This window comes from Auxenochlorella protothecoides, assembly GCF_000733215.1.
Source record: "Auxenochlorella protothecoides strain 0710 unplaced genomic scaffold scaffold46, whole genome shotgun sequence".
Taxonomy (NCBI): domain Eukaryota; kingdom Viridiplantae; phylum Chlorophyta; class Trebouxiophyceae; order Chlorellales; family Chlorellaceae; genus Auxenochlorella; species Auxenochlorella protothecoides.
In genome coordinates, this window is record NW_011934475.1 from 62,188 (window position 1) to 88,201 (window position 26,014).

At 59.6% G+C, this 26,014-nt stretch overlaps 6 protein-coding genes across 6 annotated transcripts; 2 read left to right on the plus strand and 4 right to left on the minus strand.

Moving 5' to 3' along the window:
• Nucleotides 1–246: 246 nt before the first annotated feature.
• Nucleotides 247–2,824, plus strand: F751_4066 (Actin-related protein 6; the record flags this gene model as incomplete). Its single annotated transcript, XM_011403649.1, has 9 exons — nucleotides 247–329; nucleotides 417–575; nucleotides 761–860; nucleotides 970–1,078; nucleotides 1,216–1,360; nucleotides 1,544–1,757; nucleotides 1,932–1,989; nucleotides 2,178–2,297; nucleotides 2,787–2,824. 9 exons carry the CDS (start codon nucleotides 247–249, stop codon nucleotides 2,822–2,824), a joined length of 1,026 nt encoding a protein of 341 aa, XP_011401951.1.
• Nucleotides 2,825–3,132: 308 nt separating this feature from the next.
• On the minus strand, nucleotides 3,133–9,640 carry F751_4067 (Ubiquitin carboxyl-terminal hydrolase 9; the record flags this gene model as incomplete). Its single annotated transcript, XM_011403650.1, has 13 exons — nucleotides 3,133–3,324; nucleotides 3,458–3,829; nucleotides 3,986–4,057; nucleotides 4,275–4,408; nucleotides 4,548–4,701; nucleotides 4,889–5,049; nucleotides 5,457–5,641; nucleotides 6,370–6,439; nucleotides 6,779–7,285; nucleotides 7,446–7,536; nucleotides 8,724–8,889; nucleotides 9,054–9,314; nucleotides 9,471–9,640. 13 exons carry the CDS (start codon nucleotides 9,638–9,640, stop codon nucleotides 3,133–3,135), a joined length of 2,535 nt encoding a protein of 844 aa, XP_011401952.1.
• A 519-nt stretch (nucleotides 9,641–10,159) lies between these two features.
• Nucleotides 10,160–15,949, minus strand: F751_4068 (KDEL-tailed cysteine endopeptidase CEP1; the record flags this gene model as incomplete). Its single annotated transcript, XM_011403651.1, has 7 exons — nucleotides 10,160–10,395; nucleotides 10,605–11,089; nucleotides 11,464–11,595; nucleotides 11,712–11,774; nucleotides 11,881–12,050; nucleotides 13,124–13,523; nucleotides 15,252–15,949. 7 exons carry the CDS (start codon nucleotides 15,947–15,949, stop codon nucleotides 10,160–10,162), a joined length of 2,184 nt encoding a protein of 727 aa, XP_011401953.1.
• Nucleotides 15,950–16,725: 776 nt separating this feature from the next.
• F751_4069 (Folylpolyglutamate synthase, mitochondrial) lies at nucleotides 16,726–17,771 on the plus strand (the record flags this gene model as incomplete). Its single annotated transcript, XM_011403652.1, has 4 exons — nucleotides 16,726–16,848; nucleotides 17,000–17,175; nucleotides 17,300–17,421; nucleotides 17,605–17,771. 4 exons carry the CDS (start codon nucleotides 16,726–16,728, stop codon nucleotides 17,769–17,771), a joined length of 588 nt encoding a protein of 195 aa, XP_011401954.1.
• Nucleotides 17,772–19,826: 2,055 nt separating this feature from the next.
• F751_4070 (CTP synthase 2) lies at nucleotides 19,827–23,131 on the minus strand (the record flags this gene model as incomplete). Its single annotated transcript, XM_011403653.1, has 10 exons — nucleotides 19,827–19,951; nucleotides 20,145–20,217; nucleotides 20,386–20,891; nucleotides 21,126–21,312; nucleotides 21,528–21,728; nucleotides 21,833–22,005; nucleotides 22,219–22,450; nucleotides 22,623–22,709; nucleotides 22,820–22,899; nucleotides 23,014–23,131. 10 exons carry the CDS (start codon nucleotides 23,129–23,131, stop codon nucleotides 19,827–19,829), a joined length of 1,782 nt encoding a protein of 593 aa, XP_011401955.1.
• A 504-nt stretch (nucleotides 23,132–23,635) lies between these two features.
• F751_4071 (hypothetical protein) lies at nucleotides 23,636–24,012 on the minus strand (the record flags this gene model as incomplete). Its single annotated transcript, XM_011403654.1, has 3 exons — nucleotides 23,636–23,656; nucleotides 23,743–23,886; nucleotides 23,974–24,012. The coding sequence occupies 3 exons, from the start codon at nucleotides 24,010–24,012 to the stop codon at nucleotides 23,636–23,638; spliced, it is 204 nt and encodes a 67-aa protein (XP_011401956.1).
• Nucleotides 24,013–26,014: the final 2,002 nt, after the last annotated feature.

The window sequence follows — 26,014 nt, forward strand, 5'->3', positions numbered from 1 at the left end:
TGCACCCACTTGGCCTTCGACGGGGGGAATGTTTCAAGCGTCAATCCAAGGCAAATCACCTTGAGGAGCGCACAGAAGGTCTCAATAAACATAAGGATGCTGAATAGCTCAAGTATGCCTGCCCCACCATGACGTCACTTCTATGCCTGCAGTGAGTCCTTGTAACATCGATCGATCTCGATGACGTAGAATCAGCCGACTTACCTTCTGCATTGCGCTTCTTCTGTTTCGTTACAAATGAGTAGCATGGCACCACATCAGACCGTGGTCATGGACAATGGGGGCTGCACGATCAAGGTCGGTCTAGCCGGCGACCTGTCCTCCCTCAGGTGATTGCGGAAGTGGCGCGAGGACTGGGTGCAGAGCGCCCCCTCACTCCCACTCCAGGCGCAATATCCCGCTTTGACCTCACGCAGGATGATCCCGAATTGCACAGCCAAGGTCAAGGGGGAGCGCCAGGGGTACATAGCGGACACCGTCCTCGCCTTCAAAGATGTCCTCTCACTGGTGGTCAGAAGGCCGATCGACCGCGGCTACGTTGTCTCCTGGGATCTGCAGCGCGACATCTGGACCAGGTGATGCCTGTGGTCTTGTAGTTATCACAAGTTGATGTAGTACTCAGTTCCATGGGTTTGAGGTGCATCTTTGGTCCGTCTGCACGCATGCAAATCTCTGGTAGACAGCTCCTGTGACCTACCACACCTTGACCTTCGTTGGACATTGGAATGACATATACCTTCTCTCATCACACTCCCACCAGAGTTTTGAAGCATGTCGTTGGAGTCAACGCCTCCACCATCCGCCTTGTGCTAACAGAGCCGCTGTTTAACCTGCCTGCATTGCATGACACCCTTCTTCAGGTGACTCAGGAGGGATAAAGCCTGAAGGAATTGCTCTGCTTTCTCTATCCCAGATGACATCGCCACGGCACTCCCCTCCTCCCTCTGACATGCCCTCTCCAAACTGTAGGTCCTCTTTGAGGAGATTGGCGTCCAAGAGGTGTTCATAGGCCCCCCTCCTGTGTTCAGTCTCAGATGGCATGCCCACTGCCACCCAGGCTCCTTGGCCAACACAGCAGGTGAGCGACTGGTCCACCGTTTACTCCTGCCTGCTGAGTCATGGGCTCCATCGCACCAGATGGGATATTCCCTCCGCCATTGGGCCAGCAGCCATATGGCACCCTCAATCACTCAAGTCCCTCCCACACCTGCACAGGCTGTGGACTGGTGGTGGATGCGGGCTTCAGCTTCACGCATGCCGTGCCCGTGTTTGACTGGAGGGTGTTGCAGCCGGCCGTGCGGCGCATCGATCTGGGAGGCAAGGCCCTGACCAACCACATGAAGGCCCTTGTGTCATACAGGTAAGGGGTGGGGATTTGACATGCCGGGCAGATTCAGAGCCTTGGCTGTGTGCCTGGAGTCCCAGAGGGGTGTTGGGATCTCTCATGCATTCACGGGACGGCTTCCTCGCACCGGTGTGCATGCCCAGCCAAGATGTGTCGGCATGCATCCCCCACCCACCACCCTCCCGCCATTGCCTTCAGGAGCATCAACATGATGGAGGAGACATACCTGATGGAGCTGATCAAGGAACAGCTTTGTTTCGTCTCCCAGGACCCCCAGACCGACTTGGCGGCCTCGCGTGGCAAGGCCTCCCGGCACAGGAGGGTCTATGTCCTGCCCGACGGCGTGTCTGACAAGCTGGGTCACGTGCTGGACGAGGCTGGGGGCGAGACCATGCCCATCCAAAAGGACACGGTGAGGGGAGTGCTCGGTGGTGCTGGCATTCTGCCTGCTGGGCAAATGCCTGTGTGACCGAGCGCGTCGCTGCCAATGGTATACTCTCCAATGCAGTGCCCATGGCGCTACTGTGCTTTCCCACATGGCGGTGACCACCCAAACAACCTTGCCGAGCCTCCCTTCTCACCTCAGGCGCTGGTGGTGAATAGTGAGCGTTTCATGGTGCCCGAGGCGATCTTTCACCCATCAGGTAGCCCAGGCCGCTGTGTGTATGCTGCCTGGCACTGAGCGGCTTCAATACGCTTCATTGTGTGATTGAAAGAGGTCCTCTGGAGATTGTGTTAAATATACCTAGAGTAGCAAAATCTCTGCCACTCGGGCTTGCTGAGTAAGAGGCACAACGCACCGCTTTCAGGCCTCCTCCCCATGCACCCGCAGGGATTGGCTTGGAGCAGGCGGGCTTGGCGGAGACCATCGCCGCAGCGGTGCAGGCGGCCCACCCCACCCTCCATGGCCTGCTCTACTCCAACGTCCTCCTGACAGGTTCAGACCGGGATGGTGGCTGCTGTCCAGGATCACGGAGTTTGGCTCGTACTTGCCATTGCCGCAGAGCAGGGACGCTGAAATGATGCACCGCTGTGAAGTCTGATTCACCAGCTCGCATTACCTCCTTGCACGATCACACACCAGGGGGAACGACGACGTGCCCAGGATTCAAGGAGCGTCTGGAGTCCGAACTGCGGCCCCTTGTTCCCGATGATTACCAGGTGGGTGTGCCGTGTTTTGTGGTTTCTGGACCACGTCTGGAGTCGTAGCAGAGGATCGGGAGGGGAGCTGGCGTGTGACTGGCCGGTCAAGGCAGCTGGGGGGGCTCAGGTTTCCGACTCTGAGCGACACTCCCCAGCCTTGCCTCGTCCAGCAGCCTCACTCACCCCTGTGCAGCTGGGAGTATTCCTGGCAGATGATCCTCTCACATGCGCATGGAAGGGGGCAGCTCTGGCCGCTGCCGACCCAGCCTCCTCGGCTCGGTTCATCACGCGTGCGCAGTACCAGCGATCAACCAGAACAACCACACCGACCCCTGAACCTCGTTTGGAAGATCTCTGGGCGGATGACGAGTGATGTGAAACCGGCACCTGCATGCTGTGCACACCACCGAGTGACGTCACCAGAAGTATACGATCCAGGCAGAGGTGTCCCGAGATTATAAGGGCGCACTGCGCATGCAGATCTTGGTGGCTCCTCTGACTTGAGGACTCGGCCGCTCCCTGTTGTTCCAGCCTGACTGCCACAGGACCCGATGAACTAGAATCACCCCCTTGCCCGTGGCAACACTAGAACATGCCCATCCTGTCTTGTTTTACATCAGTCAACAACTGTGGTGTCATAAAAGCTAGGCGGGACTGATGTCCAAGTCCTCATGCAGAGGGTCCCCCATGAGCTCATCGTCAGAGTCTATGGTTTCCAGCTGGAGGCTGGCACGCAGGGCGGGCCTGTGCCCATTCTCCTCCGGCCCCGCCACTTCCGCCATGTCACTGGCGATGGGTATCCCCGCCCCATCCTCCAGGATCTCCTGCAGGGCGACCTGCAGTGTGCAGAGTGTGTGGGCAGGGGCTGGAGTGCAGGCCACATTGGGGCCTCGGCCGACATCCAGCAGGCACACACAGCGCGACAGGCACCCAGGTGCACCCCATGACCCACCCATCCCCATACCCCACCTTGCTGCCCTGGCGCCGGTAGAACAGGACGTAGGCGGCGGGGGACTGGACCTCCGTGGCAGGCACACACCTCACCGACCCGTCATCAAACAGGTACCACAGATTGTCGTCGGGCATCTTGCAGTACGCCGTGTAGTGCCCCCCTCCCAGCCCGCCGTAATGGTTACTCACGGCGTACAGATCGTACTTGTTTGACTCTGGGGTGGATCCGTCTGACGCCGGGCCTAGGATGTGCCGGCCAAGGTCGAGGTCGGTCAAGGGAAACTCGACCTTGGTGTCCAGCTTGTCCCGTGATGCACGGGAGTAGGAGAAGCGTTTGAGGTGAACCACGAGGACCTCGGGCAGTGACCACAGGTCCAGCTTCTTGTTTGCCTGGTGGGCGGTGTATGGTGGGGCGAGGGGTGATGGATGGGCCTCGCTGTGAGGGTGCACCGCAGGGCTCCTCAGCGGGAAAGACACTGTTGGGCACAGCCCGGGCACGTGGAAGGGCGTGTGACCAGAGCATGCCGCAGCGCGACCTGTGCACACCTGAACATGCTGCTTGCACTTTGAGCAGTACCAGCTGTCCTCTGCATCCAATTGCTCCATCTGGAGGAAGGCCTGCCAGTGGTGATGGGTTGCAGAGGGGTGCTTTAACGCGCCTTGAATGTTTGCAGGGGAGGGCAATGTTACTGGTGCTGGAGACCGGGTGCCTGTGAATGTGATCCTTCAGGGCCAGGTTGGCGATGCCATGCCCTCCCTAGCACCCAACTGCACGGCATGCACAGATCACGGTCGCCATCTCATCCACCTCCCATCACCACCAGCACAAGCCCACCTCGACACAGGACTGGAGCCGGAGCGGCGGGGCGGGCTTGTGTGCAGCTTGCTCGGCCTCCAGCACCGATCTGTGCTTTGCAGGGGTATCCCATCGGCCCTTGCCATACTGGCGAGCAGCAGAGCTACTCCATTCTGTGGGAAAAGGCGGGGATGGCATCGCTGCAGCTGCCTCACGGGTAGGGTACTCGTTGATGAAGCGCATGACAAGACGCACGTCAGGTCCACTGACTGCATCTTATTCATCCAAGCATTGATGCAACCTATTGCTCACCAGCTAAAAAACAGAGCGGATCCTTGGTGGGGAGAGCAGGCGGCACGGCATCATCCCCAATGAGGCTGTATCGCACTCTGCCCTCTGCATTGGCAAGCTTGAGTGTGAAAATTTGTGATGCGCATCCATCCAGGCTTTCTCCTGCCATGCTGACCTGCAGGTGGATTTGATTTTGAGTTTGGGAAGGGGAAAGAGGGATACAGGGAAGCAGCAGAAGCCTGCCTTCAATGCTGTCTTTATGTCACAGGTACTGGCAGGCAAGTGAAAGCCTATCTCCAACCAAAACAGGGCAAGTACACCTTTGCGGAATATCGTGTCCAGCCCTCCACATTCCTTCCTACCTCAGGCTCCCGGGCTTGCGCGGCAAACATGTCAAAGGGTGCGCCCTCGTCCTCTGCCTTGATGATGGGCACCACCTGCGGTCCAGCATCGGCAGCATCCCCACCGTCGACTTGCATTTCCATGTCACCGTCCTGGATGGGCTCTGCCACTAACTCGGCATCTGGCACTGGGCATTGAGGTTGCGGGTGCATTGAGTACCGGTCTGCCAAGCAGGGTCAGGGGACGACGATGCTGGCCTCCACATCCCACTTGTTGTACGGGATCCATGCAGCCCCCAGCCCACAACACCAGCCCCCATCACACCAGCTTCTGCGACAGCTGGGTCTGCAGGCTCCTGGCCCACCTCCATGTCCATTGGGACTGGCATGCCGGAGCTTTGCGCCTTGGAGGACGCATCAGGCTCTGAATGGAGCTGGAAAGGTCTGCATGCAGGGGGAGGGACACATCTGGTGCTCACACAATAATGATTTGGGTATGAGTCAGAGAGCCTTGACACATACCCACCAGTCTGGGCACCGGCCAACAACTAGATTCTCCCAACTTCCTACAGAAATCAGTGACCCTCACCCTCCACCGCATCTAGCAACTCGTCTATGCCATGCCTGAGTGACCGAAGGAGGGCGGCGCTCAGCACATTGTCCGAGCCCTCAGGTCCTATCGTACTGCTTTCTATCCGTGCCAGCTTCAGGCCCTCAAGATCCTCAGTGGACAGGAAGAGCACAGCGGGCGGCAGGACTGTGGAGTAGGTTATCCTGCATGTGGAACGAGGGGGATCACTCTTGCAGCATCCCGGGTCCGCCGACTCGACAGCGGGGCCAGACAGCTGTGAGTACATGTATGAGGGAAAGGCAGCATCTGCCAATGAGTTTCCCGGCCCATAGTCCAACACTCGGCACGCATTTCGTCGATACCACCCACCCCACTGGCATCCTTCTGGAGCACCACACCAGGCCACACAACAGACCTGTGGTGCACCAGGACAGCGCGCCTCCCGGCTGCTGGTCCTGAGTCCACATCAGCATACAGGTACCCCAACAGCTGGGGGGCGCGGGAGCCCGAGGACAGGGAGACGGCTGGTCGGGCGGGCACGAGGCCAGCCAGCTTCCTCCCAGCTTCTGTCAGAAGCTCCAGCTGGCCGCCCCCCGCCGCAGGCGTCCAGCGCGCAAGCAGGAGATGCGGTTGCGAGGCTGGCGATGAAGGTAGCCCTGCCTTTTCTGTGGAATGCTGCTGGCACATTGCCGCCAGGGCAGCCTGCAAACCCCTGCAAGCATTCATGAGCAGCGGAAGAGTTGAAGCAGGCAGGATTTGTTTGTGCATCATCCACAGGGTGACTGCAAAGAGAGACAAGCCCGTGACGCCCACGGCCGTCGCTGCTCCCCCCTGATAGTGTTCTGCCAGGGTCCACCAGGAACATCATCCAGGTGCAACATGAGCTCCCTTGTAAACTCCCCTCGACCGTCCACGTCACACACCATCTCACCCGACACTGCCTGTCTTGGGTAAAGTGACCGAATACTGCCTGGGCTCTGCCCCACCGTCCATGCTCAGGACTGTGGGATGAGGGAGAGACGGAGGTCAGTGTGCAGCTGAGGATGGAAAATGAGCGGGGCAGGACAGCACTCTCCATCCCTCCAAGGCCTATGCATGCAGCCCTGATGGAAGCCATGGTCCCACCCCCCAACACAAACCCTGGCCAGCTGTGAGATTGTCCGGCACGTGGAAACGGCAGCACAGCCCGCCAATCATCCTGCTGCTCCCCGGCCTCGAGTCTGAATCTTCCCACTCCATACCAGTACAGGTGGATCGTTAACCGCCCCCCCCCACAAAACAAACTAGGCTCCGTACACATTTTCAGCCCCTGCACCCAGGCGGCAGCTGCCCCAGCCCACCTGTGACCCTGAAGTCCTGCGTCCTGGGCCCCGGCAGGGGCAGCGAGAGGTACATAAAGGGGTCGAACTTCACGGACTGGTGGCCGCACTGCGGGCACACAAGCGTGGATTTGTACATGCCCTGGAAGTGGTCCACGATGACCGAGTCGTTGCGCGCACGGTAGGCGCGCCAGGCCTCTGCCGCCAGCTCGGCGTCGGGGCGGCCGTCGGCGTCGCCCTCCTCGACGTAGGGCTTGACGCGGATGCGGTTCAGATCCTCGTGCAGGCCGTCCAGCAGGAACGCGAGGAGCTCCTGCGAGTCCTGCTGCGCATACCCCTGGAACTGGGGCGCAAACTTGGACAGCTGCCACTTGAAGTGCTTGGGGTTGACGTGGGAGGCGCCGGGGAGCCAAAGCTTGCCCACCAGGCCCCCGAAGGCAAGTGCCAGCTTGCCGCCCAGGCCCAGGGGGTTGTCGGCGTTGCAGTCCTTCTTGTACACGCCTGACAGGAAGACTTCGAGCACGGGCACTGCCAGTGGACAAGGGGAAGGGTGGAGGTGGGTTCAAGGGGGGGACATGCAGGTGCAGGTTGCTGAGTAGGCTTGGAGTGAGGGAGCACAAGACCACAGGGTGGCGAATCGGTTTGGAGAAGCCCGTCATGCCCAAGCAGGGGCCTCCTCTTCCCGCACCTGTGTGCGCCAGGCACTGGACGCTGGAGTTCATGAAACAGGTGTTGCCCAGGTTGCCCAGCCCGGTCAGGCCTCTGCGTCGGGCTGAACCCTGCAGTGCAGAGGGGGGGAGCAGAACGGTGTATCGAGACGATGAAGAGCAGACACGGCCAGTCCCAACACATGAGTGCACGCAAATGTCAGTGAATACTAGATTCAGGCAGACAATGCAAAAAGAGACGCTCAAGACCACGGTGTGGCACCGTCTCACCCTCAGGATGTGGCCTTGCATGTGGCCAAAGCCTGCCAGCCCCCCCTCCCCCCCCAAGTCAAACCCCGCCAGGTACAATGCTTGCCAGTATCACGATGTCCTCTGCCCAAGAGGGGGCCTTGCCGCCGCTCCTGCTCAAGGGACTGCCAGAGAAGAAAGAGGGACTGGCCCCAAAGCGAGGGCTGGGTAAGGGACTGCTCCCTGAGGTGAGCAGCAGCGGCGGGGAGGAGGGACTGGAGGCCATGGGTCGCGGCTTGCTGGGTGTCTTTGTCTGCGATGGAGGACGAGGGAGCTTTGGACGGTTCAGCATCGAGGAAAGGAATGGCTTCGGATCTCTGGCTTGCGCAGCTCACACCCTGCCTGGCATTAAGGACTAGATTGCTTTTCTTCAGACACCAGGAAGCCCCGCCGTGCACACTCCGACGCACCACGCCAAGGACCTCAGGTTTTTGTCGAACAATTACCGTCTGCTGATCCAGAATTCTGACGCCCCTGAGTGTCTTGAAGTATGTGTTGGCCTCCAACTGTCAAATGGCATTGCGATGTTGGGCTCAGGAAACATTGTGATGAGGGCACCCCCTCCTACCCCCATACAAGATCACCACCCTGCTCAGAACTGATAAGTAGGAAACGACATATCTTGCCAATCGAGAGCCGGGTGGACCCTGCTACAAACCCAGTGCAGCTCCTCACCAGGCGAGGTGGATCTACTGATGCATCCAGGGCATCAAAGTCATCAGAGGACCCTCCAAAGGTCCCAGCTGCTCGGTCCAATAAATTTATTACTGTGCACTGTCGCAGGATGGAGAGGGTAGAGAAATGGTCTGGTGCCGTTTGAATACAAGCTGGCGATGTGACTTGCCAAGCGCAGAGGCAGGGATGGTGAGTTTGCAGCCATAGGCTACCCACACGAGGCAAGGTGGCTCGCCGACCCAAAGCCACGCAGGTCCACGTGATCAGGCAATCCATATCTTGCCCCTTCCCAACCCCAACTCAGACGCTCACGTCCCCTCCATTCCCGCACACACCAGCTCAGAGATAGCAATGACTGCGCTCTTCCTCTCCAGCCCAGCGCTCTCATTAGCCTCCCGCACAACCTTGACGTGCAGCTGCCCCGGGTCCATCTCGACCCGCGACCTATTCAGGCCCACTTGCATGTATTCTCGCACAATCTCGGGTCCAGCGACACCGTACCTGCGGAGGAAGGGGCAGGGGACAGGGGGCACTCCCATTCAGAGAGTGCAGCACACATGGGTTGTGTGAGTGGCAATCGGGGCTAGGGGGGGACCGTGCGCAGACCACTCGCCGCACCCGCAAGGGGCATCTCTGAGGTGCTGTTTGGGCCCTCTCCTCCTCACCAGCCTTTCAGGAGCTCCCAGGTCGGCTCGCACAACGCCCAAAAGTGCTTCTTCTCCACCAGCCCGGAGCGGAGTGTGGTGACCCCTGCAGCCTCCTCCTCGTCCAGGGTGGACTGAGCAGGATGCTGGCACTCTGCCAGCAGGTCGCTGTTGTCGATGGGGCCCGGGTTTGGGCCCGGGCTGCTCGGGCGGATGATGGAGACACGCTGCCTCGCCTCGTTGTACGTGAAGCCTGTGTGCTGACACCAGGCTGTGAACCACCTGCGAACGATTGTGTGGAGGCATGGGGAGAGGGGCCGGGGAGGCTCGGCCTGGGATTCTCAGGCACAGCCCATGGAGGGAAGCAGCCCACACTCCCCTTGCCTGCGCCGCAGCAGCCACCAAAGCCTCAGTCAGGCACGGCAATGTGTGCATTACCTGTTTCCCACGAGGAATGTCTTCAATCCAGGCTTCACCGAGGCCTCCCGACACTTGGCCTCCGTGGTTTTGATGGCCTCGGCCTGCTTCCCCGGCTCGGGCAGGGTTGTCCCTCCGCCCTGGTCGACGATCGGCTCTCCCTCCATCTCGGATTCCTCCTCCGTGTGCATATTCAAATCAATAGCACCCCGATCCTTTTTTTGTTCTTAAATCAGGAGCTCAGTTCCTGTCTCGGCGGCGAATCCTGTTGACCCAGAGCCAGGCTGATCTCGTGGGCTCGAAGGCTCAGGTATGACTCCAGCTCGGCATATCATGAGACATCGAATGCTTGGAAAGAGGGGTTGGGGATGTGCAATGCGCCATGCAATCCTTCAGTGACCGCATTCTGCTCGTGGTTTCGTCGAGAAGGCGCGGCGCACAGGATGATGGGCACGATCACTCTGTGATGAGCTTGAGTTTACAGAGCTCGATGATGCGGTGGAGAACGCCGCCTGCAGACTCGAGAGCACAATTGGCAGCATGCATGATTCAGGCATCGTGTACAGGGAATATATTACGCTGGACTTGCGGAGTGTGCAAGACGGGGAAGGGCATGGGCGGCAAGCACACTTGGACAAGACGCCCTCACATCGCCGGCCCTGCGCCATCCAAGGTCATCACAGGGCAGTTTGCGACGCCCGGCTACACCTTTAAAGTTCCTTTGGCTCCCCAGCCTTGCAGCCCCAGGAGAGGCAGACGAGGTCGAAGAGGTTGAACTGGCACGTGCAGGCGTTGTGAGGGGGGCACTCCGACAGCCCAAAGTAGCCGCAGAAGCTGGAGACTTCAGGGTTGACCTCGTCCTTCTTGACAGGGTAGGAGGGCGCCTCGTAGATGGAGCAGGGGCCGTTGGGATTCTTGAGGGACGCGCGCGCCAGGCGGAAGAAGCCTGCCTCGCCCCAGCCTGCGCGCAGGTGGGGGGGGGGGCGGGGGGGCCCGGGAGGAAGGTGGGAGGAGCTGGTGTGCGCTCATGTTGCTCAAAGACGGCTGGGAGATCACGCTCCCAGAGGGTGGCTTCGCCACCTGGCGAGACGCAGGCCCCCATTCTCCCCTTCACCGTCAGACACCGACCCTCCTCCGCATCACCCCTCCGCCCACCTTCTCCCCAGGAGTTCTTCACGATCCAGTGGCCGCTCTCGGCGCTGCCGTCGGGTCCATCCTCGTACCCAACTGCCAGCACGCCATGGTTGAGCTGGGTGCAGCACGTCTCGTCCCCTGCCACGCCCGAGGAGTAAAACTGGAGCGCAGAGTTGGCGCAGATGGCCACCGACACGGGCTGGTGTGCGAGCGCCTTGCGCAACGCGGCGGCGCTGCCCTTGGGCACGTCCTCGAAGCCGTCGATGGCGACGACGTGGCGGTCCGCCTCCTTGCCCGTCTGGCAGGGGAGGTCGAAAGACCAGTAGCCATAGTCCGCCTCCGTGTCCAGCCCGCCGTTCTTCACCACGTAGTCAAAGGCGTAGTCCATCAGCCCGCCGCCGCAGCCCAGATCCTTGGCGTGGTCGCAGCTGACCAGCTGCTGCTCCGACAGGGACACCAGCTTGCCGGTGCGGATGGCGTTGATGCCCTCGATGGAGCCAGTGGCACTGCGAGTTGAAAGAGGAAAGAAGGAAGGAGTTGGGGGGGATAATTCACGATGGCTGCACTGAGAGAGATCGTTGACTCAGCGAGCCCGGGGGGCCCATGGCAATCAGGCAGGGCTTCATCAATGGGGCAGGCTCTCAAATAGTGTGGGGATGCAGGGCCAACACAAAAACCAGAGGGAGGCACCACTTCTACAGCAATGGTGGCTTCGTCAGGCAGCCTTTGATCCACATTGCCTGCTCGGCATGGGTATCAGAATATTGCCCCACCAAGTCCATCTGCCGCAGCCCTATGCCAGGCTGGGCCTTCAAACCCTCCCCTGCACAGGGTCCCTTCTCCCATCCCCATCCCATGCCACACATCATCACCCACGGACCTGAATGCCCAGCACGAGCCGCAGGCATACTGGTTCTTCACGGGGGTGACCGCACCCTCCTTCCTCCAGTCCACAGAGGACGGCAGGTCGGTGGCGTTCTCGTACATGAAGCCCAGCCTCTTGCTGGTAAGTCTGCAGGGAGGGCAGTGCACATTGCCAAAAGGGTTAGCACTGACGGTTCAGACACTGGAGGGATGCTGCAAGTCAAGGGCAACCCTCCTTAGACACCACAGCCATGTTCGACTCACCTCTCATCTGTCCGCAGTGTCTCGTTGTACCCCAGAAAGTGCTTGGAGAATTCCTCAGACGTCCTGAGTGATAAGACGAGGGGTGCTCAATAGCATGAGGCAGGTGGCCCTGTTCAAGCAGAGGCATGCACCTTAGCCCATGCACCCCGCCTGCCAGCAGCCCACTCACAGGTCTGCGAACTGGTTGATGGCCATGGTGAAAGACGCCTGCTGCGCATTGTGAGCGGCGATGGCGGCGGCATTCTGTGTGAACACCTCCAGACGGTGAGCGCGATCGTTGCCAGCGTACTTCTTGTTGTAGTGAGTTGCCCAGAGCTCGAACACGCCCGCTGGATCAGCCTGTTTTGTGGAAGGGGGGGGGGCCTGGTCGGAAAGCTCCAGGAGGGTCAGTGCATCGCCCGGCCCATCTGCAAGAGGCATCCACGCCTCACACGGCCCGCGGTCAAACCAAGGGCTGCCATCTCGTCATCCCGCGCGTCTCACCAGGGCGTTCTCTGCCGTGATGCCGAGACCTGCCACTACATTCCGCTCGGTATGCAGCGAGGTCTGATCCAGAACAGGCCTCGCGACGGCACACAGAGCCAGGCTCAGCACAAGGCCCAGCTTCCACATAGAGATAAACTTCGAATCGAGAACAGGCGGGCCAGCACAATGGTACCGCCAACCTTCAGACTCAGCACGATGTTTACAAATATGTTTGTGGGTCTGGGTGGGTGCTGTCAGAGTATGGACCCGGCTGGGGTGTCGAGTGCGGCATCCATCCCCGAAACGGGAGGAAACCAGGGCATGGCAACGTTGCACCAGCAAAGCAGTTTGAGCAACTCGCAGGCAGGCTCACAAGAGGTACGTCAGCGCCCTCTCCACGCTGTTATCTGACCTCTCCAAGGCCTCCCTGGCCCGGTCTGGGTCAAAGCCCATGGCCTGGAGAGCCTGGAGAGCTTCCTGGGACACCTCCGTCCTCGGCACATCTGCTGCGCGCGTGAGCGGTGGCCCGGGCCGAGTGGCAGGGGCCTGGCGATCGCCATGCTGCGGCGCTCCAGGCGCCACAAAGCTTTGGCTCGTCCCTGTACCCCTGCAGCCGTCCATCCAGGACAGGACCAAGGCTAGTCCGCGGCGCATCCTCGGCGACGCCTGTCGGAGAGGTTGGGAGGTAGACTCAGCATTGGGTGGTAGTATGAAGATCAGAGAAAGATGATGAGAAAGTTTTATAGCTGTTTTGCAAGATTTAAATTGTGGTGTGTGGACTGGATCTTATTGCGATCAGGATCATACACGCTGAGACACATGGCCAAACTCGGCCCATGGGGTGTCCACAACGACAACCAGCCTCAGGTGGTGCGACAGTGTGAGCTCTGAGACTGCTGCGTGTCCAGTCAGCACATGCCTGCATCCGCCCTTTTCCACCAACGCACCTTCCAGCTCTGCAGGTTGAAGATGTTGGCGTGGTAGAGGATGCCGGCCAGCAGCGCGCAGCCGGCTGCCAGGAGGGATTGCCGGCCCTGCAGCAGCGCCAGCTGCAGTCCGGCCGCACACACAAAGGCCTTGTCGTTCAGGCGCAGCCCCAGCAAGCTGAAGTCCTGCAGGACCGGCACCGTGGCCCAGTAGGCGACCAGGTCGGTGAAGACGAGCGCGTACGGGGCCGAGACCAGGGCTGTGCCGGTGGCCCAGCGAGCGGCGGCCTGGACTCCCAGCGCCAGCCCGCAGCTCGCCAGCCGGCACTCCAGGGACCGCACCGGGCCCTCCTGCCGTTCCAGGAGGCGGAAGCAGTAGAGCAGGCCCACGCCTATGCAGAGCGTGCCGGCGCCGGGGAAGCTGAGCATGCGTAGGAGGGGGGGGAGGTCAGACCTTGGACCCGCGGCCCCCGACAACGCTCCGGACAACATGCTGGTGGCCACTGTCGTGAAGAGGAGGCCCTTGGTCAAGGGGGCCCCACCTGCGGGGTGATCGCCCGGGGGCAAGCGATTGGGTGATTCGGGAACCGGGTCGTTGCAGGCATGTCGCCTCCCCTTTCCCCCCCCCCGCCCTCAGTCCTCATTCCTCGCCCTTAACGCTCACGGAATCCTGATAAGCTCCTCGACGCCATGGTGCCCTCTCGATACGTACTCTGCCACTAAAACTAGGCGCAAGCGATGGCGCAGGGATCTGTCGCGCAGCTCACATATGGTCGCAACTGAGTGTATACCCAGGGGCCTAGACACCCCTCCTGTGCAATGCTTCGATAACAGATCTCATATTAGAAGAATTCCGACGGTATATCGCTGCAGCAACGGGTCTTGATCACTGAGGATTGGTACAGGGCACGGGTCATGCCTCCTCATCGACGCGCGGCTACGAGAGCCCTGGTGAGGTGTCACTGTGTAAGATCCCACACACTGCCGTCTCCGCCTCATCCCAGCACAGATTTCCTGCCAAGAGTCCAGAGTCTTGCAGCTCTACCGTGCATGCTCGCCCCTGTGCTATAAGGCCTTGCAGCTCCTCGAGGCGCATGGACGCAAGCTGCAGCAAGGCACACGGAGTTTGGGTGAAAACGTATGGTGCAGGCATCGAGCATGGAAAAGGGGTGCTTAAGCTGTCCATCAACCTCATCTACATTCGGTATGCATATCAATGAGTTTGCCCAAAGCACACCTTTCTTGCTTGGCTTGTTAAGATGCTGGGTAGTTTCTGCAGGATACTTTCCTGTCTGGCAATGGACACCTGATGTGCCAGGCACTTCCTCTTCAGCCGGGCATCCTCCATCATCAGCTTGCGTTGCTCCCCGGAGGACATCGTCTGCATCGCGGGGGCAGCGGCGGAGTGTCACGACTTGAACCTTTGCTGTTACTTGCTAGAACGACGCGGAGGAAATTCTCACACAATTTCAATAGGGTTGCCTGTCTGTAATGACTATCTTGACAGCACCGCCCCACCATTGTTGGACCTCTACAACACACCTTGGCCCAGTGAACTGTCGTTCCAAGCTCTGCATTGACCTGCCGCCTCCCAGGCAGCTCTTCCAGCATGCTCCTTGTCTCCTCCTCTGCGAATGTGGGATGAATCCGATGGTCATCTGACATCCATGGCTGGACACAGAGCTGTTAGAAAAATCCACTGGATCGAAACCTCATGTTTCACCTCCAGACTTCGACACTGATTTTGGAGGGGATGGACAATCGTCAGCCACCACACATGGGATACATCTGTCTCGGGGATGGACAATCGTCAGCCACCACACATGGGATACATCTGTCTCTCTACAGCACCCAAATTGTCTGTGCAGACTCGTATTTCCCCTCACCAAAACGTTGTAGCTCCAAGGCATCTTCTACCCGTCTCGCCTCAAAGCTTGGCATCAGCCCAGCATACTCCTGCTGAGCTGCCACCAGCTCCCTCAGCAGCCTGGACCGTGGAGGTGAGAGGGCGAGGATGTGCCAAGCAGCAGCGCTGGTTGTTGATCAACCCCGCCGAGGCACCCTCAGAGCCCGAGCTGGTCGACAGCCCGGCGGTCCTCCCACCCGCCCCCCTTACAGTCAGGACAGATGCATTCCACGATCTCCTCACCATTTTGAGGTGGCCTGGCGTCGCACCAGATGCTGTGCATGCAGAGCCTTGAGCTCGTCCATGCCCTGTTTCCGCGCTGCCGAGCAGAGCTCCAGCTGCTCCTTCTGCAGCTTCCTCGCACATTCTTCCGTCCTCTGACTCGCCTCGGCGAGCTCCTGGAGCTGAGCGTCGTGGGCATGCCCATAGGCTTCCATCAGTCGGGCGAGTAGACCGTCCAGCTGCGATCGCACATCTGCTCCCTGCTGCTTCAGGTGCCTCGCAAAATCAGCACATTCCCCAGCCTGGCTCTCCAGCAGGCTCTGGAAGCCGGTCTCCAGACTCTCGAGGCCCTCCTGGGCAGCGGAGAGCACGGCGTCTGCTCTGCCCAGCCCTGTGTCCCAGTGCAGTGCTGCAGAGCAGGCCGCCTCGCTCAGCTCTCCAGGAGTTGCGAGGGTGCTTGTGGCTTGGGTGTGGCGGAGGCCTTCGGCCCTGCAAGCGTGAGCTGCAACCACGCCGAGCTGAAGTTCAGACGAGAGCGTGGCGACGCTTCTCTGGCAGTTGGAAAGCCCTCTGGAGTCGGCAGTAGAGATGATGTTGGCATTAGTGGCCAGGGCTGATTGGACCAGGGCATCCACAGCCCTCAGGACTTCTGCATCCTTGCCAGCCAAGGGGTCGGCAGGCGTGACCTGCAGGGCAGGGACCAGGACACCCACGTCCATGTCACTTGATCCTGCACCGCAGGGAAATAGTATCTGTGTAGTTCAGGTGAGGGATGATTGCAGGACAATCTGCTTCAAGTTGGTCAAGCCGCCATATGACGGTGAGGAACGTATTCCACACATCGTCTTACCAAGGGCAGCAAGATCGGGACCTTGTTTTTGATATTGGTTGCATAACATCAGTCGCCATCTTCTCGTGCCCTCCCTGCTCAAAAAGCATATAAACGCTTCGCTGGATGTTTGTTTGCTGATAGGCGGATGTCTCGGGAAATATGAATCAAGGGTCTTTCACGCCATGCCGTCGAAGGTCGCGTTGACTTGAGGCTGCCGCGAGACAGATGCCAATGCGGGAACCACAACCCGCTGAACTAGGCTTATCGAATCCAACTGGGCAGCAAGAGGCAGCCTATAAAGGTACGACACTCATGCGGCGGAGTCAACGTTCCGGAGGTTGCCATGCCTTTCCAGGTCCAACGCCTCTCGCTGCGGAATGCATCTACGCTCAAAGTGTGACGGTGCCCTTCAAACCGATCAGCAACACTCCGAACCGGCTTCTCGCTGGGTTTGCGTGGTCTCGATCAGGATGAGGATTCCGACGCTGCTTCGCGCCCGCGCCCTTGAGGCCGGGGGTGCATTGTTCCAGACGAATGGGCATTCGTCTGTCAATCGCACGGCGTCCAGCACCATCTCTACGCTGAGATATTTCCCCTATTGTCGAGCGCTGGTGGACGTGCGTCTCATCGGGGGAAACCACACGTACCCTGCCTCGCTCGACCATGGCTGATAAGGGAGGGCTGCTGGAGGCCCAGCAGGCCCTCTCCTCCCTCATCAGCAGCAAGAGGCGATCCAGCGGAGAGAACTGGAGTCATGCCTTTGACATGATGGCGTCCTACCTGCAGGTGAGAGTGCCTAAAGGATAGGGATTGTGGCACTAGGATGTGAAGCTCTCCATTGCACTGTGCAACAAGTCCCTGCTCAATGTTTCCTATGCAAGGGAATCAACCACAGTGCATTTGCTCTGTTCCCGACTCACATCTTCCATTGACGCAGCGTCTCGGACTGGACAGGCAGCTGCACAAGCTGAGCGTCATCCACATTGCGGGCACCAAGGGCAAGGGGTCTACGGCGGCCATGGTGGAGAATATGCTTCGCCAGTGTGGGTACACCACCGGCCTGTTCACATCCCCCCACCTCATGGATGTCCGCGAGCGCATTCGTATCAATGGGTGAGTGGGCAAGCTCAGATATGGGGTATTATAATGCCTGCACGACGTCACTGTATGTGTACCTTGCGTGCAAGGAGATTTACCTTCCCTTGAGATACCCTGCTCCTCCGTGCCTTACAAACAGTGAACTGGTGGATGAGGCCACATTCCTACGGAACTTCTGGTCGGCATTCAACGATTTCTCGGATGGCAGCACGCCAGAATCCCCTGGCATGCCTGCCTACTTCCGTTTCCTCACCCTGCTTGGTAAGTGGGACCTGCCTTGGGCCACGAGTGATATTGTTTTGGCAACTCAATGAGCAGGATGGCGTTTTGACGCCCCATGCACTGTCCTGAAACGGATGCACCGGTGAAAGGGGAGTCCTGACTGTGTTGAACCTTGTCCGTCAATACCTGCAGTGGTCTACACCCCCATCATCTGTCTTGCAGGCCTGAAGATATTCCTTGAGCAAAATGTGGATGTTGTGATTTTGGAAGTGGGCATCGGCGGGCGTCTCGATGCCACCAACTGCATCAGGAGCCCTGCAGTCTGTGGCGTTAGCCCCCTTGGATTCGATCACATGGACCTCCTCGGACACACCCTGCCCGTGAGCTGACATCTCATTTGGAGTCTGCCGGGAGAACGATCATTCATTGAAGTGGTTTGTTGATTGGGGAAGCTGTTGATAGCCATACTCTGAGCAGGTGCAATCCTGCGTGGTTGCCCCAAGCATCCAACCACCCAGATTCCATGCCCTGCCGCTCCCTGCAGGAAATTGCGCGAGAGAAGGCTGGCATCTTCAAGGCAGGGAGGCCTGCCATCACGGTTCCTCAGCCGGCAGATGCAGCCGCTGCACTGGAGGAAAGGGCGGCGGTCGCGGGCGCCAGTCTCAGAGTCGCTCCCTCCCTGGACACCTATGCTGATGGCACCGGAAGCCCCCTCCACATCGGCCTGCCCGGGGCACACCAACGAGTGAATGCCAGTCTGGCCATTGCACTGGCACGTGCATGGGAGGAGCAGCGGGCTGCTGCGAGCCCCTCCACGCCCGTGTCGGCGAGGATCGAGCAGCTTGCGAGGTGCCAGCTGCCATCAGAGTACCTGCGCGGCCTGGCCACTGTGCACTGGCCGGGCCGTGGACAGGCGAGTCATGCTTCGAGCCAGCCAGAATGGCTGGAAAGGGGGGAAGAGCTTGGGTTTTCACGTCTGCCGGATGAACAAATCCCAACACAGCACCAATCTCCTGGGGTCGATTTGGGGCGAATCTATGTTCCAGAACCACACCGTGTGTCAGCACCCTGGCCGCGCTCACGTCCTGCCCCGCTCCCTGGACGCAGATTGTTCACGACCCCGAGACCACGGAGGCTGCCCCAGACTCCGCCCGCCTCTCGTTTTACCTGGACGGAGCGCACACAGCCGAGAGCACGGCCGTGTGTGCCGACTGGTTTGCTGACTGCGCAGCCGCTTGGAAGACAGATGCTGCCACGACCCGACACATTCTTGTCTTCAACTGCCAGGAGGTGATCCAGGGGCGGGTTTGCAGGCTGAATGGTGGATAGTTTTACCCTCTCAGTCTCACTGTCTGCCAGTTGTCGAGCTGACAGGCCGACCTGGAGCATGGATAGGGCGCAGGGTGGTGTGCCAAGAGGCTTCCGGTCAGACCCAAACCGCTACATTCGATATTGCGGGCATCAAGCATGCTTCCTCCCGTCCCCTCGGCAGGAGCGGTCCCCCGAGAATCTACTGACCCCGCTGGCGAGAGTGCTTGCCCAGCGAGCCGTCCCCATCCACCATGCATTCTTCGTTCCCCCAAACTCCTCATACGGGAAGCTGGGAGCTCGTGAGGGTCCCGCCGAGCTGACCTGGCAATCTCGGCTGCAGGCTGTCTGGGATTCCCTGCCACGAACACGTGCGATCGCCCTGACTGGAGAGCCTGGAGCCGCCCCTCCTCTCACGTTGGGCAAGGCAGCTGCTGCCACTTTGCCCTCTGCAAGTAACGGCAAGAGTGTGCTTCCGTGCTCTGCTGTGCTGCCAACCCTCCAGGTAAGGGTCAGGTTTGGAAGAGCAGATGGAGTGAGATGCTCGGCTTCAAGTATATCTTCGCACTTCTGGGTTGCCGTAGCGAGAGATGGCCCTATCTGAAGTCAAGGGAGGCAGCGGTCCCACTTGCATCTAAGCATGCGAGCCCCCAAATGCAATTTGCCCCTCAGCAAGCCATATTACACCCTTATGATGCACCTCAGTCTACAGTGGACTTGCTGCGGAAGGCTGCGAGGGAGTCTCCCACTGTAAGATTCAAAGTTCTGGTCACAGGTTCTCTGTACATGGTGGGGGATGTTCTGAAGATGCTGGGCGTTCGCGCTCGATGATTCTGTTGCTAGCACCTCTCCTCACATAGAAGTGCAACAGGTCTGGACTCATTGAGGCCGTGTATGCCTCCAAGGGTGCCAGTCTAAATTGCACTATTTAAGCACTGATTGTCCTGCCATGCCAAGAGGATGTTTACAGTGTGAAGGAGGCATGTGAAGAACTGAACACGCCATGCCAACAAGGCCAACATGAGCATGCAGGGCTTGAGCTGTCATGGGAGCAGAAGCAAATGTTGTTGGCCAGGGTATTGCCTTTCAAAGCCGGTAAATGTACTTATCTCACCATTCCACGGACAGTAGCCAGCTCATTCGACGGCCAGGGTCTTGAAGGCAGCAGAGATGTGGCCATTGGCTTTGACCCCGGGAGATTGCCTCTTCACGGGGGAGGTCACCGGAGTGGCACGCCCAGACAGGTACGTGTTGAGCTTGCCTGTACGAAGAGTGGGAGACTCCAAAGTGAGCGCTCCGAGTGACTTGCTGCAGTCCTATGCCGCTGCGTTTCAAAGTCTTCAAGCTCCCAAGCCAGGGGCCTGCTAAACAGCCACATGTTGTCAGCTAGTGGTACCATGATCTCATCCAATCTCCATAATCACCAGCCAGCCCGCCTCCCCCCTCCTCCTCACCTGCTGCGGCCAAAATGAGCCCCAGGAAGAAGGGTGAGGCTTTGAATGGGCGCGACTTGAACTCCGGGTGGAACTGCATGGTGGTCGGCGGGAGGGCTGAGCAGCAGCATTGTCAGCTCACCGCCTGCACCATCCTCCTGATCAAGTCTGCAGGCCGGCCCCGTCAGACTCCAGGCGCCACATGGTGGGCCCGGCCTCGACCCAAGCGTGCGTCGTGCAGGTGCCCCCGTCCCGCTCTCACCTGGGCGGCGACGTAGTAGGGGTGGTCTCGAAGCTCCAGAATGCCCATGCGTGACCCGGTCTCGTCCCGGCCCACGAACCTCATCCCCGCCTCCTCCAGCTGCGGCACATACTCCGGGTTGATCTCGTACCGGTGCCGGTACCGCTCGTCCACCCACTGCTCCGCCTGGTACAGCTTGGCGGCAACACAGTCGGTGGTCTCCAGCAGCGTGCGCCGCATGCCCAGGCGCATGGTGCCGCCCTTGTGCGTGGTGGAGATCTCCGGCATGAACACGACGACGGGGGCGGGGGAGGCAGGGTCCCACTCTGTACTGTTGGCCCCCGCCAGGCCGAGCACGCTGCGCGCGAACTCGATGACCGCGACCTGCATGCCCAGGCAGATGCCAAAGTAGGGCACGCCATGCGTGCGGGCGTACTGGGCGGCCGCGATCTTGCCCTCCGTCCCGCGCCCGCCAAAGCCGCCGGGCACCAGGATGCCCTTGGCCGACCTGAGCATGGCCCATGCAGCTGCGCGATCGGGCAGGAAGGGGGAGGGGAGGGGGTCTATGCGCACGACGTGGGTCAGGGTCTGGGTTGGGAAACTACAGTGGGGGGAGGCAGCGAGGCATGGAACAAGGAGAGGGTTCCCACACAGGGCAGCCTCTCCCAAAAGCCGTGGCTGCCATGCCAACACAGATGAATGAAAGTTTTCTGGAGCCTGCCCCTCCCAACCCACCAGATAAGCAAGGCAGCGGGACTGACCTTGGTGTGCTGCCTCATCGTGGGGCGAGTCGGCCGTGACGGGCTCGAGGTCACCAGACTCCAGAATCTCCAGGTCCAGCTTCACGCTAGCTGCCAGGCAGGCATGCTGCAGCGCCTTGGTGACCGACAGGTACGCGTCCATCAGCTCGACGTACTTGCCCACCAGCACGATCTTGACCGCCTGGGCCTGCATTTGGGGAGGCAAGGTGAGGCTGAACACGTGCATCAGGTTTTGCCGATTTGGTCATGTATCCTGGTGGGCAGAGTCTGCATCAGGTGACCCCTTGGCCTCCTGGCCTTGCTCACCAACACAGGGTGCATCGCCCACCTCAGCCCATCCTGCCCCGCATTGCAATCTGAGCACAGACTCGATGCAGGCACCCCCCACCCTCGCTGCCGCACCTCCCTCAAGCTGTCCCACTTGTCGGCGATGCCGGTCTTCCAGCGCTGCATGTCGATCTTGGGGGCGGAGGCGCCGAGGCCAAGGACGCTGCAGATGGTGGTGTGGGCCCCCTGGTCCTGCAGCATGAGGGGCACCCTCCAGATGTTGGACACATCGTGCATCGTCAGCACCTGCTCCGGGGCCACGTGGCAGAAGGAGGCCTGCAGAGGAGGGAGGGGGTGGCGATAGGGTGGGGCCGAGTGCAAGATCTCGTCCGGCGCACAGCCCACCACCCCTCGCTGCCTGCACGGGCGGCCTGGCGCACCAGCTTCTCGCGGACCGATTGGTTAAGGGGCTCTGAAGAGCGACAGGCCAGCAGGGAGGGGTTCAGGCCCAGGGAGCGCAGGGTGGAGACGCTGTGCTGGGTGGGCTTGGTCTTCTGTTCGCCCACGGCCCCGATCACGGGCACCAGGCTGACATGCACCACGCAGAAGTTCCCTGGGGGAGAATAGAGATGGATGTCAGTGTACAGAGTTGTGGTTTCCGGTCCTCTAGGATGCCATGGCGGGGTGGGGTTGCAGGGAGGGTAGCAAGGGGATCGTAGCGCAGACACAGGCATCAAACGCGATAGAAGAGCCCGCTCCTCTCCTCAACCATCCATCCACCGCCATCAGCGACCCAGGCGTCCACAGGCTCATTCCACCGGCGCACCTGACCCCACGCGGAACTGGAACTGGCGCAGCGCCTCGATGAAGGGCATGGACTCGATGTCGCCCACCGTCCCGCCCAGCTCGATCACGCAGACCTCGGGGATGGAGCCCGTGCCGTCCACTGGGACGTGGGCCACGCGCTCAATCCAGTCCTGGATCTCGTTGGTGATGTGCGGCACGACCTGCACCGTCTTCCCCAGGTAGTCGCCGCGCCTCTCCCTCTCGATTACCGCCTGACGGGGAAAGGGTAAACCGGGTGGATGCTAGCGGGTGCATAGACGCAGCAGCGGGCGATGGCTGGGCGCATGGCGTGGCAGACATTCCCTGGCGCACGGATGCAAACCGACGTTCTCTGTCAGAGTGCTGCCCGCACCCTTGGTAGGCGGAGAGACACCTGCACCATACCTGGTAGACCTTCCCGGTGGTCAAGTTGTTGTTCTTGCTCAGTGAAATGTCCAGGAATCGCTCGTAGTTGCCCAGATCCAGGTCGGCCTGGTTGGAAAATGGGGAACAGTGTTGCCTTCTGCACAGTGCTGCGAGGAAGGGAGTAGGCCAGCCTTGGAAAATGCCCTCCCAGCGCAGAGGTGCACGCTCAGGCACACCTCGCCACCGTCGTCGAGGACGAACACTTCGCCGTGCTCCAGGGGGGACATCGTGCCGGCATCCACATTCAGGTACGGGTCTGCGGGGTAGAGTACGGGGGCGTGACCCGGAGCGCCTGGGTGAGTCACACCGGGTATGCAGGACAGTACTCGACGACACAGCCTCCGCCCTTGGCAACCCAAATTAAACTTACCAATCTTCAGGGAGGTGACGCGCAGACCGCAGGCTTTGAGGAGCACTCCAATGGAGGAGGCCGTCACACCCTTGCCCAGGCCGCTCACCACCCCTCCCGTCACCAGAATGTACTTCATCCTGATGCACAGCAACTACCACAATCTAAGAATTGATTTCGCGGAGTAGAGGATGTCTACAGGCTAGCAAGGGCTGCGAGTCGTGGTTGAGCCCCGGGACTGGCCTCGCGAGGGCGCTAACGAGTTTGAAATGCTTTCCACCTATTCGATGTGGAGTCCACTCAGACCAGTCAGGACAGCGAGGTCTTGCTTGGCCCAGAAGGTCGCAGTTGCTATGAGAGGGGCATGCATGACTCTTCTCTTGATGCCTTGCACCCTCCGCTGTCAAGACCCTCAGCGTCATGTCAACCTCCCAGCTGCTCCTCTGCAAACAAGCCTCTCAGCATCCCATGCCTGGGTGTCTTTCCCCTGGTGCCTGCACAGAGATCTCAGCACCTACAAGGAGCTGCTGCAGCAAATTTGGCTATAGAGCCACATGCAGTTCCTCACAGGCATGAATTCAAGGAAGCAGTAGACTTTTGGCGCCACAGTACCAAGCCAGTCGAGCCTCAACAGAGGCCTAGCCTACTTGCCACCCTTCTTTTTCTGCAACCAGGATTGGGTGGGATTCAGTAAAACCTGGAAACGAACATCAAAGGCAACTCCCTCCCTCCTCGTCAGGCTTCACTCACCCAGATGAACTTGGCGTCATCACACTTCGGCTGCACGGGCATGGTGGAGCAGTACGGGACGTAGTCCAGTCCATTGTAGGCAGCATCATTCAACGTCTTCCGGATCTGATACTCCCAGGCATCGTCTGGAATCTTGACGTGGCCCTGTGTGGTCGAGAGCAGAGACAGCTCAGTTCAGGGCATGGGCCACACCTGGAGATTGACCAGTCAACGCAGGGGAGGGAGACCTACCGCCGCCGACCAGATGTCGCTCCCCTGAGTGTCGCTCATGGTGCGCAAGGCGTCGGACGATGATGAAAAACTGAGGCCCCAGAGCGTGCCAGGTTTAGAATGTCGCGGGGTCGAGTTGCTCCTATTCGTGCGCTTCTTTCTTTCCTGTTGGCCCAGCTGACCCAACTGGCAGGCAAAGGTCGCATTCACCTCGCCCCTTTGGTCCAGCTTGAACCTCTGAGGCACCCGCTCTTCTGGGCTTACAAGATATGTTTGTTCTTGATTCCTTATGTGCAGGGATGTCCATACAGGTGAATATCTGACAGGCTATATGGAGGGAGCAATATCCAAGGGGTTGCCTGTTGTGCCTGAGTCGAGTGTGTCACTCACACAGAATCACTGACTCAATGGATGCCATTGCGGCACCAACGTTGCCATTTCTATGCCTCTCTCTGTCTTCAAATCCCATCGTGTTCTTACACCAGGCATGCACAGTGGCTGCTTGAGTCCTGGGCTCTGCCAAGGAATCGTCCGTCAGCCTAGTGGGTCCAGCTGCTCAAAGCAGGAAGGCTGACTCAGATTCCTCCCATGCATTGGCTGGGCGACAGGTTTCGACAGGGAGATGGGACCAGTCGGGACTCGCATGGGGGATGAGTAGTTCTGAGCCCCACCGTTCATTCCTGTGGTGAAAGACCTGGCCACAGGCCGGCAGAGCTTTGATGGCGAAGAAGCGCCGCTCGGGGGATCGCTGGTGTTTCGGGAATGGGTGGAACTTTCTGTGCGAGGCTTATTTTCGTGCAGCGAGAGTGTGGACAGAAGGGTCTGGCTGTTGTCACCCTGAGAGAGGGAAGAGTGGGAAAAGGGAGACTGTCAGAGGGTAATCAAGCTTCCTTCATGGCAACCAAAGACTGATCTCGGGCAACAAGTGAGCAATACAACGGATGTGAACAATGAGGTTGACGGGTTGAAGGAACAACAGCAAGGTGACACGCGAGCCTGACGAGACATGCAGGTGGTGCCCAGAGCCGGACCTGGCTTGCTTCTTTGGATTCCAGAATCTGAAGTCGCAGAGCCTCCAGCTGTTGATCCTGATTTGCCAGACGTGCCTTGAGCGTCTCAACTTCCTTAACCTTGTCCTGTAGAGGTGATGCAAAGGAAGAGGGAGTGTCTCAAATGGCACAAATCGGCCACCTAAAGTGCTCCGGGTGGCAATTGCAATGCGTGGCACACGCTCTCGTGACCCCCCCACACACCTTGAAGAGATGCTCCAGAGCTCCACATGTCTCCTCAAGATCGGCGATTCGACTCAAGGCTGCGCTCAACTCTGTCGTCAAAGGATCAATGCTCTGGGTAAGCAGACCCTCCGAATGCTGTGAGTGCCCTGCGGAGCGCCAGGCACAGTAAGAGGTCGATTTTGGCTTCTCTGGTAACAGGACTTGGACAGCGAACTCAGAGCGGCTGAGTGGAAGCAGCATCCAAGCATGTCAGCTGTGAGTCAAAGCTCGAGTGCCTGCACGGATGGCCCCTCCTCACACGATGTGCATCCCGTATGCAATTCTTTCGTCTCCTGCAAGCTCAAACTACATACCTCCAATGCTGCCGGTTGGGGGTTCCTCCATAATATGGGCAGACGAAGAGGGTTCCTGTCCAAAGGACTGGTGGAACCCAGGCTGCCCGCTGTCCCTTTGATCAGCCCCGGCTGGCGCCCTAGGAGGACTGGGGCTAGTCTTCACGGGGTCGACTGGCAGGAATGCCTCACTCCCAAAGGTAGCCCAATCGGCAGACTGGGCATTGGCCGTAGATGGCATGCGCACAGGCTGGATTTCCTCAAAGCCTGTCGCCCAGTCGCTGGGTTGGCAGCGATGCTCAAGCCCAGTGTTGGTTGATGAAACGCTTGCAGAAGATGGGGCAAAGGCTGTTGCTGCCTGCATTGCTGCAGCGCTTGTAGGAGTGGCCGCAAGAGCTGCAGCTTGTGCTGCAAGCGGCCCTCTTGGTAAGCTTGTGTCACTGACGACCCGAGCTTGCTGCTGTTGGGACTGAGTAGCCGATGCCGAAGGGGCCC